At 37.0% G+C, this 13405-nt stretch overlaps 1 protein-coding gene across 1 annotated transcript; it reads left to right on the top strand.

Annotated features, from left to right (window-relative positions):
- The first annotated feature begins 1500 nt into the window (after positions 1-1500).
- On the top strand, positions 1501-3984 carry LOC116163136. Its single transcript, XM_031476984.1, has 2 exons — positions 1501-2470; positions 2567-3984. The coding sequence occupies exons 1-2, from the start codon at positions 1501-1503 to the stop codon at positions 3982-3984; spliced, it is 2388 nt and encodes a 795-aa protein (XP_031332844.1).
- The last annotated feature ends 9421 nt before the right edge of the window (positions 3985-13405 follow it).

Raw genomic sequence — 13405 nt, 5'->3', positions numbered from 1 at the left:
TTATGTCCTGATCTCCAGAAGAGTGATACAACATCAGAAAGTAGAAAGTGCAGTGAAGGTGATAAGGATTTAGAAAATTTGTCTACGAGTATGGCGAGTCGTGTATGCAGTGGGGATGTAATTCTACAAACACTTCGTGTGAAAGTCCTTGGAAAAAATACATCTAAGGAAGTGCGTGCATTTATCGACCCTGGGGCGCAATTCTCATATATTCTGAAAAGTTTGGCGTTAGAATTAGGGTACAGTAAAATTGCAGAATTAACGTTTTCCCATAATTTGTTTGGAGGTGCATCTACAGTTTCTAAAACGCACAAAAAGTATAAACTTTACTTGGAAAGTTTGTCTTCCAAATTCAAATGTCATTTTGACGTCTACGATGAAGACAACATTTGTGGTGGGATTCCTAAACTATTAAAAGCCAATTGGACACAAGAGCTACATGAACGTGGTATTGTAGTGAACGACGTCGGTAGCGGAAGTTATAAAATCGAAGTTCTGATTGGAGGTGATATTTATGGGAAGTTGCTGACTGGAAAGTTGCATCAATTAGAAAGCGGGTTAACTGCAATTGAGACACTATTAGGGTGGACTGTTTTGGGAAAAGTAAAAACTTGTGGTGAATGGTCTTCTACTAGTATGATAGTTACGTCAATGCTCAATTCGTCATCCACAATTACAAATTTGTGGGATTTAGAAAAAATTGGTATTGACGATCCTTGTGAAAAGCTAACAAAGGCCGAAGTCGATGACCAAGTGCGGGAACATTTTCGGCAGACCGTATCAAGGGATAGTGACGGTAGATATCAAATTTCTCTTCCTTGGTTAGATGATCATGCACATGCACGGTTACCTACAAACAAATTTGTAGCTCAGAGAAGGTTAGAAAATGCGACACAAAAGTTGAAAGCAGACGGAAAGTACATGGACTACGAACAGGTATTTAAACAATGGTTAAACCTTAATGTAATAGAAGAAGTAAAAGGTGAATGTGTAAGTTGTCATTATTTACCACACCGACCTGTGTACAAACCAGACAGTAGCACTACAAAGGTGCGACCGGTATTTGACGCATCATGTTGTAGTGCAGGTGGCGCGTCAAGTCTTAATCAATGTTTAGCTAAGGGGCCCAATCTGCTCGAACTTATTCCTGACCTCCTCTTACGCTTTAGAGAAAAGTCAGTCGCTGCAACAGCTGATATTGAAAAAGCATTTTTGATGATTGGAGTTAAGGAAGATGATCGAAACTTCCTACGGTTTCTCTGGTGGGAGGATTCTACATGTTCAGATATGAAAATTTATCGACATAAGCGTGTCGTTTTTGGTGTTAACTGTAGTCCATTCCTTTTATCTGCAGTTATTGAATACCATTTGCGAAGAGTTGATCAGCATCTTAGGTCAACAGCGGATAAGTTATTAACAACGTTATATGTTGATAATGTAGTTGCATGTTTTGATAACGTCGAAGAATACATGAAATTCAAGAACGAGTCAACGCGTATAATGGCAGAAGCGAAATTTTGTCTTCGAATGTGGGAAAGTAACGTTGATGATTTTCTTGAACAGCTAGTAGTTACTAACGTATTGGGAATGAAGTGGAATCGAAGGTCTGACACCTTGTCATGTTTTCTAAACGTTAAAGGAGTTGAAAAAGCTACCACTAAACGAATTATTTTGGCCGAAGTAGCTAAAATATTTGATCCGCTTGGAATATTAGCTCCTGTGACGTTAGTACCAAAGTTACTACTTCAGGAAACCTGGAATTCAAAACTTGGTTGGGATGAATCTGTGTCATCCGAAGTGTCGAGAAAATTCCTTAAATGGAAACATGATATTGCGTTACTCAATTTATTAGAAATTCCTCGTTGGGCTTGCAGAGGCAACAAACAAAGTTGGACTCTTCATACATTTTGTGACGCAAGTAAAAGTGGATATGCTGCCACAGTTTTTCTTCGAAGTGAAATCAACGGTACAGGAATGGTACAGCTATTGATGGCCAAATCCAGAGTTGCTCCTTTAAAGGATATAACCATTAATAGGTTGGAATTGATTTCTTGCGAAATTGGTAGTAGACTGTGTCAGACTGTAGAAAATTCATTAAAGTTGGATGATGTTAATCGTTACTTCTGGACAGATTCTACTACGGCATTGTCTTGGATAAAACGTAACGATAATTGGGGAACCTTCGTAGGAAATAGGGTGAAAAAGATCCTTTCAAACACTGAACCAGAGGAATGGCGACATGTTCCTGGGTCCTTGAATCCTGCGGATTTGCCTTCTCGTGGGTGTGATGCTCGTTCATTATTGGAGTCAAAGTGGTGGGAGGGACCAGCTTGGCTTAAAGATGTTGAACAATGGCCCATCAATAAATATGTCGAAAATGAAGATGAAGTTCAACAAGAGAGGAAGAGGATGGTTACGGCGTTTAATGCGGTGATGAAGGATGAGATTCCTTGGTATTTTCCTACGAAGTGTAAGTTTTCCAAGTATAATAAACTTGTAATAGTTATGGGTTATGTGATGCGGTTTATATGTCGTTGCCGTACACATAATAATTTTTATTCAATAGTTCTCACAGTTGAAGAACTTAGAGTTGCAGAGCAGAAATTATTGTTTATGGTTCAGAAAGAAGTGTTTACAGATAAAAATAAGTCATTTCCGTTTAATGTGGAGAAAGATACTAGTGGTCTATTAAGAGTTAAAACACGGATAACAATGAGGAAGGATTCTGATTATTTTGTTCGACCTATTCTGCTTCCTTCAAGACATCCTGTTGTTGATGCGCTTATTCATGAGGAACATTTAGATAAGTGTCACGCAGGAGTTCAATACCTCGTGTCCCACTTAAGAGAGAAGGTTTGGATCTTAAAAGGTAGAAAAGCAATACAACATGTGATTCGCAATTGCGTGAAGTGTAGACGTTTTCGAAGAAAAGCGCCAGATCCAATCATGGCACCATTGCCAGAGAATCGTGTTAGAGATGCTCATCCCTTTGAAATCATAGGAATTGACTACGCTGGTCCTATGTATCTAAAAGACGGCAGTAAAGTTTGTGTAGCTCTATATACGTGTGCTGTTTATCGTGCAGTACACTTAGAATTGGTGACAAATCTAACCACTGAAGCATTCTTAATGAGTTTAAGAAGATTTGTCGCAAGAAATGGTCGACCATCTGTGATTTATACAGACAACGGAACCAACTTCGTTGGAGCTAATAGACTTCTTGCTGGACTTGAGTGGGGTAGGATTGAAAAGGAAACATCTGTTCAAAAAATTAAATGGATACTGAATCCTCCTTCTGCTCCTTGGTACGGTGGTTGGTTTGAGCGTTTAGTGAGGACAATGAAAGAATTGCTTGTACGTGTACTTGGTTCGTCGATTTTGAATTATGAAGAACTGGTTACTGTCCTTTGTGATGTTCAAGGTGTTATAAATGGAAGACCCTTAACTTACGTATTTGAAAATGATGACTTACTGCCATTGACGCCCTCTATGTTTCTACAGGGAGTTCGTGAAGTTGGAGTGCCAGATATTGATATGCTGGATAACAAAGGGTTCCAGAAAAGATACAGGTTGCGTCAACGACTTATGAATGATCTTCGTCATCGTTTTCGAAAAGAATATATTGGAATGTTAATTGATAAGAAGCGTAAGACAAATGATATCACGTTGAAGGTTGGTGACGTAGTCCTAGTTGGGTCGGATAATAAAAAGCGGTTAGCGTGGCCTATCGGTCGAATAACAGAAATGATTCGTGGTCGCGATGGTATTTGTAGAGTTGCAAAACTGAAAACGTCACGAGGTGTGTTCATCCGACCAGTCCAACGCTTGTATCCAATGGAGGAATCAAGTGAAGACGTAGAAGAATTGGATGCAAAAAATAAATGTAAATTAAAGTTGAAAACTGAAGATGTTGGTGAATCACAGGTATTATCGAAAGCTGGTCGAGTTATTAGAAAACCAGATAGGTTAAATTATGAGAATTAGATTAGATTTCTTAATTTGGTAATGTTTTTAAAAATTACCTTTTAGTAATTTTGGTGGGAGTATGAAGAAAGATGCATTTATAGTAATCAAGTATGTATGTAACAGATTTGAAATTAATAGAAGTTTGTCAATAAAATAAAATTGATCGATTATAGAATATTCTCTTTTTCGTGAATGATCTTTTTACACACGCGGTTAAACTATCAACGGGTAGTTGTAGTCCCTAGCCGCATCAACTAGAACACCAGGCAGAGAAATTTTACTGCTCTGCCTCCTTTCCATTTCTCTGCCTCTTTTAATTTCTATACCTGTGTTGACTAGCCGTTTATATACAAAATTCCTGCATACTCATAAAAAAATAGCGAAAAAAGTAGAACAAGTAGAGTCTCAACGAACGAGCGGACGGACGGACAGATGGTTGGACAAAGTGGCCACACTAGCGCATTTTTTTTATTTTTGTGGAACTGCGCTAAAAAAGGATGTTTCTTTGGTGCGCACTACGACTAATTTTTGTTATACGCTTATTATATTACACAACCACAGCTGTGCATAGTTATAAATAGCAGTTTAGGTGTGTAGTATTGTTAGTGATTGATTTATTCTTCAAGATTCAGCCCACCTTATCTCTATCACCGATTCCACATCGATAGTCACCTATCACTTTCGTTTCCTATGGAATGTTTACAGATGAAAAGAAAACCCACACTCTCCTCGCGTTTAAAGATTTGTCCCAACCCAAGCACCTAAACATTTGAAATGGTTCGCTTTGATCACGTCTATACACATTCAATTGTGTTTCGCAAGAAAACGAGCTACTCGAACAGTCCTAAATAAAACTTTCCGCTTTGAGAATAAGCACTTATAAAATACTTTTTATTTCATCTGATTACGTTCGTTAGAAAAAATCTAGTAATTCGGAATCTCGAAACTGCGTAAAATAAATAAGATTTAAAAGTTTTATGGAATATCTATAGATAGGTAAAAATATATGTCCCGGTAAATTCAAATCAAATCAATATTTACGAAGCGTATCGCATGACCAAAATTATTTTGATTCGTATGGAGACTGAATATTTTCTGTCATAACGGATAATAAACCCTTAATTTGATGACTTATTGATGTTCATTTCGAATTCTTTATGTAGACAAATCACCCATTCCGTTCTACTATTGGAGGATTGAATGTGATCCATTCAAGGGATATTTCCTCGATTCATGACATTACTTCTTTCTGCTACGCTCAAATATGATTTTAGATAGAAAAATCGCTTTCTTAAAAAGAATAATGCTGTGCATTGAATAGGGGCGATGAAAGACATTAATTGTTTAGTAGCTTATTTTAAAGAAAGTCTCTATACAAACAGCACTGCGATAAGTGAACACGTACCTATGTGTGCCACTACAACTACACCATTACATCACATAATACAAAGTAACCAATACCCTCAGTGATCCAGCTCCGACATTATTGTATATTTCCCATAGTTATTACTGGTTCTCCAAGCTTCGTGATTATGTACTATATTGTACGTATTCTGTAAAGCAGAATTAAGTATCGAAAACTAACACATTGGGATTTATTAAATAAAGTTGCACAATTATGCGAACATGGTGAAGTTAATTAATAATAACTTAATTTTCAGCTGCTTTCCAAGTACAAATGTAAATAAAACTTTGAGAATACTCGAACTCAAAGAGGATTACTCAGCGATGCTGAACAATAAAGTATTTTATAATAAGCTGATTACCAAGGACTAGATTTCCACGTACTTTACAGTGTCAAAAATGACTAAATTATATTACAATTTATAATACGCAATCGATTACCAAAAACGTCTATAAAAGTAGGCTGCTCGTATCCACTTCAGTTTTTGGCGTATTTTCCTCAAAGTGAAAAATCGCTATTGGCTGCACTTTGTCGTCCGTCCGTCCGTCCGTCACACGTACTCCTTCTACACCATTGAACCGATTTGGGCGATATAGGGCTCATTTGAAAGGGCTTGGTCCAAGGATTCGGTGCACACCGATATTTTTGGTTTTGCGTATCCGCAGTGTCAAAAATTTGGTTTAATGCATGTCCAATGCTAACTTTTTTATTTATGAAGATATTTAAATGAAACTTTGTAAACGCTATGAATATAAGTAAAATTAACGACGTTTCAAAATGTTGTCTTGCGCATGCCCAATGGCAACTTTCTACTTTATGAAAGCATTTAACTGAAATTTAATACATAGGCACTTGAAATACAAGCAAATCTAACACCGGTTTTAAAATTTGGTTTTGCGCATGCGCAATGACAACTTTTTTATTTAGGTATTCAATGAAATTTCTAATGTAAACAACGTGCAATGCTATTTGCGAAAGCATTGAACCAGGCATTTAACAAAGGTTTTATCTCCGGCATTATAGCTCAGTGGTATAGAGCGTTGGGGTATAAATCCGGAGATCGGGTGTTCGAAACTGGTTTGAGGTGAATTTTTCATCTGTGGCAGAGATGGGAATTTCCTTAGATCAGTTTCGAGCATTCTGCCGGCTACTCCGAATTAGGTTTTCCTGCAGTTTTCCTAATTCGTAAGGTAAATGCCGGAGTAGTATAGAACAACTTAAGACCTTCGCAGGGGCACCTCTAAAAAGCATTATGCGAGTCACTCTGTAGTTGGGCGTAAACCTGTTGAGGGCCTAGAACAAGAGGCGCAATAAATAAATAAATAAATAAATAAATAAATATATGTAGACACTTCGAATAAATGTACAACTAATTCCCATTTAAAACTTTGTATTTGTATACGCTGCACTATTTTTTTTTATTAAACTGTATAGACTGCGACGATAGGCGGCTCATTTGAAAGATAATGGGGTAAGGATCTTGTGCCTACCGGTATTTTTTGCCGATCCTAGCATTAACATTATTAGGAGGAAAATACGCTCTTGTCATTTATGATTGCATAATGACTTTTTAACTTGTTTTTTATGTACTACTGCTTTATATTAAAATGATTACAAGAACCCTTTGGACAACATTTGGATATATTAACGTAAGTTACGCACATTTGGGTGATTCATGTAGCCCGTTCGATAAGTTTTTTAGTTTTTAAATTGGCAATTGAAATAGAAACTTGAAATTTCGTTTACACCATAAGGGGCCATATTGAAATGAAATAACTTCAACATGGGAGGCATTATCCAAAGTTGCTGACAACACCAAATTTAATGAAAATTGGGGCGGTTAGTACTTTATGGCACTATAAGCTGCGAGCAAAGGCACTATAATATCCGTATAATATTTCAAACAAGTTAAAAAGTCGATATTATGCAAACATAAATGACGAGAACGTATTTTCCTCCTAATAATGCATATTTAATGCTAGGGCCGGGAAAAAAATACCGGTGCCCCATTCTCTTCAAAAGAAATTTGTTGTTAATAAATAAATAAGAAAGTTGGCCTTGCGCATGCGCAAAACCAAATTTCGAAACTGGAGTTAGATTTGCTTTTATTCCAAGTGCCTATACATCAAATTTCATTTAAATGCTCTCGTAAATAAGAAAGTTACCATTGCGCATGCGCGAAACAGTCCGGAAAATACGAGGAAAAAGAGAGACTGAAAATGAACTATTTCCTGCAAAACGAGAAGTATTCTTTTTTGCATGTCATGGAGGAATATCTGGTGGTTAAGAATCCAAGTTTTCAACCTCCCACCCCTTTTGCTTTCCCCACACCAACCCCTAAAACTAAAGAAATTTTGTTCGTTTTTTAGTTTTTCGATCATATCTTTTTATATGTTCAGTTTACAAAAAAATATTGTTATTAGAAATTGTAGGCTTGGGATTTTATTTATAGCGTTTATGAAACGGGCGTTTTGACGGTTTCGTCTATTACCTAAGCCTGTAATGATAACAAATAAAGATGTTATCGTTTCTATTAAATTGCACCCACCAGCCTGATTCGATAGTTTGCAAATTGATTTCTTAGGACCCTGCTCCATTTGAAAATGATTCCTGGAAGATATATTGGGTTTTAAATGACAAAACTTTCAATATTGAAAGAAGATGAACAGTTTTACAGCGACTGTACTTTGAAATTCAACCATTGCTTAGAATAAACAGATTGTAAAGCAGCATATGCATGATGAAAGTGCATTTTTGGTAATGCAGACCAGTATTTCATTAGCAAAATTTAAAATTATAGAGCTCACGAGTAATCTCACTCAAAATAGACTAGAGCCTGCACATCTACACAACAGAAAGCTTTTAGTGAAAATTTAAAGTCTCTAGCAATTGTAATTGCCGAGATCTCAGCCGGATAGCCAGCCAGCCAGTCATAACGAATATAATATCGTATTTTTTTTTCAAAAATGCTCTTATAATTAAGTTATTATACTGGTAGCGCTATCTAACGGTAAAATTATAGCACTTCCGAAAACCATATCGAAATTATTTTCTTGAATTATTGATCTCACAAGTATTCTAACTCAAAATAGACTAGAGCCTGCACATTTACACTACATCAACCGTTTTAAATGGTCGAAGGTAATTTGAACGCCCAGAATGATGGAATTTTTATTGGTTGGTGAGTTTTTTTTTTTGCTATAATTGGTGAAAAAATCCTTGTTTGATGCAATCTTCGACGCCATAACGAACCAAATAGCTGTAAAGATCACTAACAAATCTTTACTTCACTAACAGATCTTTACTTACTTAGACTTACACAGCCATACGGATGGACGGACGAACAAAGTGTCAATAACGCATTTTTTGTGGAGACGCGCTAAAAATACATACTAATGCTTTATGCGTATTGCCCACATTTCGATAACATAATTAAAATGTATTTGTCTTTCCCAAATTTAATTTTACATCTTCCGTGTCTGGCTTAAAAAATATGTTTCGGCCATATAATTTTGATGAACATTATCAAAGCATAGGTATATTTATGAAATTATATAAAAGATGATTAGGTAAAATGAATTGTGCAAAAAAATTTTAATAACGATTGTCAATATGCGTCTGGCTGTATGACACTCTACTCCTCAAGTCTTCGAAGATATTTGCCGAGTTCTCCTTTCGCTTTTGAATTGACTTTCGCAAATATAAAATAGGGTAAAAAGAAGGATTTTTCTGTCCCCGTTGTTAGCAACCGAAGGGTCAGTATTAGCAAGTGGCTGAGATATAATGTGCTAACGATAGTCTTTCAGTGCGATAATGAAGGTTTTGCTGACACTTTATGAGATGTGATGATAAAGGAAATTTTGTGGCATCGTTAGGCCTCAAGAGTTCTTTACTATAATTGCTCTCCTATAGTCCCATCGACACCTATTATAAGATTGGGGTAGAAAGTAAAATTGTTCTCTAAAAATAAATTATTCCGTATGTTATTTCATTTTAAATTCACCTCTGCCGTGTTACTAACTCCATTCGAATATAAGGATACTTCAAAATTGCTCAATTAGATTTATTCAAGAACTAAGCTTAACGACACCGAATTAGATCAAAAGCTTATATGGGAAAGTGGATTTCTGTTATTAAACGGACGAGTACAAAATACTCCAAGCTTTATAACGCATAAATATGTACCGAGAGCCCGCGTAGAAAATACATCGTCATGGGTACAAAAGGTTTGATGTAACCAAGCAGTAGAATGTCACCGTGCGATTCCAAAATCGCCCGTCTGCCGGCCGGCGGCGGTCAACTTAGCGCGGGGGCGAATTTTGAAAACTGTTCCAAATCACATAATACATCGTCATTGGTACACGTATGATTTTTTGCAATCTGATCCGGAAATATGTACCCAATTCGTAGTTGCAACGGCAGACGTTGTATCTGGGCAACTTTTCCGAGCAGACGCGATTAAAAACATTAAAAAATTATTAAATACCTCGTCATAAGGTACACGCTCGAATTATAGCTTAAAATAAAGCTCTTTGAATGTAGAATTTGGGAAAACTAACGAAAACGCGGCAGACGGTCGTATAACTATAGCAGACGCCTTTGAAATTTATAGCTCGATCTGCGTTTAACGCATTACTCCCCGTGCGATAAAGCGAGAGCGCTGTCACACAAGCACGCTCTGTCGTATAGGTACTTGCAAAAACGGAACTACAGCTGAAAGTAGGTAAAATGTAGGCATGCCACAAATAATAGGATTTATGAAATTTTCTCAACTGTCACAAAACATGACCAAAAATATGAAAACATATATTTCTACACTAGGTATACATGTAGGTAAATGCAGTATTAATATGTAAATAACGACTAACACAAGCTACAAAACGTTATATAAAAAAGTGTTTGGGAATTGGAATGCAAATATAGAATATAGAAAACGAATCTCATCACCAAAACTAGCAACAAAACAACAAAAAAGAAGAAAATTCATATCTGGGATAGGTATTCTGAAAGATAAATATAGTTCTTATTAATACTATAATACACATGTATTTGGGAATACTTACATCATATTATCGGCTTCACTCGTCTTCATCACTGGAGGATATATACAATCTTTCATCTTCCGGTATATATTCGGCATCGGATGTGTCATTAGTTATGCATATTTCTTCCAGAGTTGAAGGCGTTTGTGGACCTACAAACCACTGAGGATACAATTTGTCATCGAGCAGCACCCAGCCGTGTTCTGTAGGATTGTAGAAACTGATATTCGCGTTGCACTGCACCACAGAGCACAGATTTGGTTAACACGTTTTATTTTACAGTGCAAAACATCTCTGCAAGGAGGCAGTAGACTGCCATCAAACTTTTTGAGACTGTCTAATGGATTAGTATGTTCATGTTTTGGTTTGTAATGATTTAATAATGTGTCAAATCTGGCTTCATTAATACATGCACCGGAACTGACCAGTGAACAAATAAGCGGCATTAAACATTTCTTATGCAAAATGTATAATCAACCCAATTATGAAAATATTAATGAAGCCAGATTTGACACATTATTGAATCATTACAAACCAAAACATGAACATACTAATCCATTAGACAGTCTCAAAAAGTTTGATGGCAGTCTACTGCCTCCTTGCAGAGATGTTTTGCACTGTAAAATAAAACGTGTTAACCAAATCTGTGCTCTGTGGTGCAGTGCAACGCGAATATCAGTTTCTACAATCCTACAGAACACGGCTGGGTGCTGCTCGATGACAAATTCTATCCTCAGTGGTTTGTAGGTCCATAAACGCCTTCAACTCTGGAAGAAATATGCATAACTAATGACACATCCGATGCCAAATATATACCGGGAGATGAAAGATTGTATATATCCTCCAGTGATGAAGACGAGTGAAGCCGATAATATGATGTAAGTATTCCCAAATAGGTACATGTGTATTATAGTATTAATAAGAAAGAACTATATTTATTTTTCAGAATACCTATCCCAGATATGAATTTTCTTCTTTTTTGTTGTTTTGTTGTTAGTTTTGGTGATGAGATTCGTTTTCTATATTCTATATTTGCATTCCAATTTCCAAACACTTTTTTATATAACGTTTTGTAGCTTGTGTTAGTCGTTATTTACATATTAATACTGCATTTACCTACATGTATACCTAGTGTAGAAATATATGTTTTCATATTTTTGGTCATGTTTTGTGACAGTTGAGAAAATTTCATAAATCCCATTATTTGGGGCATGCCTACATTTTACCTACTTTCAGCTGTAGTTCCGTTTTTACAAGTACCTATACGACAGAGCGTGCTTGTGTGACAGCGCTCTCGCTTTATCGCACGGGGAGTAATGCGTTAAACGCAGATCGAGTTATAAATTTCAAAGGCGTCTGCTATAGTTATGCGACCGTCTGCCGCGTTTTCGTTAGTTTTCCCAAATTCTACATTCAAAGAGCTTTATTTTAAGCTTAATTCGAGCGTGTACCTTATGACGAGGTATTTAATAATTTTTTAATGTTTTTAATCGCGTCTGCTCGGAAAAGTTGCCCAGATACATCGTCTGCCGTTGCAACTACGAATTGGGTACATATTTCCGGATCAGATTGCCAAAAATCATACGTGTACCAATGACGATGTATTATGTGATTTGGAACAGTTTTCAAAATTCGCCCCCGCGCTAAGTTGCCCGCCGCCGGCCGGCAGACGGGCGATTTTGGAATCGCACGGTGACATTCTACTGCTTGGTTACATCAAACCTTTTGTACCCATGACGATGTATTTTCTACGCGGGCTCTCGGTCTAATGTTTTAAGAGAAAATGCTCTTTACGTTTAGTACGTTGAGTATCGAAGAAAAAAAATTGCTTGGTCGTAAGGATTCCTGAAGTGTATCGCTCAGATATTTAGTATTGTACCCTATTTGCAGTTTATATTATTTATCACTGGTAGCGTATAAAAATTACATTTACAATAATGAAATTCAAATATTGCACTAAATTAGAAAGCAATTAATAGAAGAATACAAGTAAAAAGTAATCGTAAACGATTTACATAAATCGTAAAAATCCGACCACAAATATGAAAGATTGCGTTGCACATGTGCAATCCATTGTTGACGTGCTACTTCAATTTCTGTTTATAAGAATAATTTCATTTCAATGCTTTCATAAATAAGAAAGTTGGAACTGCGCATGCGCAAATCTAAATTTTGAAACTAACGTTAGATTTTCCTTTGTTCCAAGCGCCTATGTATCAAATTTCATTTAAATTCTTCCATAAATAAAAAAGTTGGCACTGTCCATGCGTAAAATAAAGTGGCGTTAGGTTTTTCCAGGGGTTTTTCTTTATTCCAAGCACCTATATATCAAATATCATTTAAATGCTTCGATAAATAAAAAATTATCAAAGTCCTCGTTTGAGATCGAAGGGACTTCAGCGCATTTTTGTGTGGCAGATCAGTATTCTATTAGCCACTTTCGATTCAACCATCAATAACAGATCTTGTCGAAGGCTACTACATTCACTAACCGCTTCCCACTTTCCTCGTGCACCCGCAATTCGCTTTTAAAGATTTGACTCCACCATCAGGAAGATCGTGTCGGGGCTACCACATTCCCTTTGACGGTACCCACTTCCGACGTTCGGTTCACCCGCAATTCGCGTTTGAAGATTTGACTCCACCATCAGGAAGATCGTGTCGGGGGCTACCACATTTCCTTTGACGGTACCCCCTTCCGACGTCCCGTTCGCCCGCAATTCGCAATTGAAGATTTGACACCACCATCAGTGAGATCGTGTCGCGGGCTACCACATTCCCTTTTACGGTACCCACTTCCGACGTCCCGTTCACCCGCAATTCGCGTTTGAAGATTTGACTCCACCATCAGGAAGATCGTGTCGGGGGCTACCACATTCCCTTTGACGGTACCTCCTTCCGACGTCCCGTTCACCCAGCAATTCGCGTTTGAAGATTTGACTCCACCATCAGGAAGATCGTGTCGGGGGCTACCACATTCCCTTTGACAGTA

This window comes from Photinus pyralis, unplaced genomic scaffold (genome assembly GCF_008802855.1).
Source record: "Photinus pyralis isolate 1611_PpyrPB1 unplaced genomic scaffold, Ppyr1.3 Ppyr1.4_LG2, whole genome shotgun sequence".
NCBI lineage: Eukaryota > Metazoa > Arthropoda > Insecta > Coleoptera > Lampyridae > Photinus > Photinus pyralis.
The sequence above is the reverse complement of the archived record's forward strand: the minus strand, read 5'-3'. Positions and strand labels throughout refer to the sequence as shown.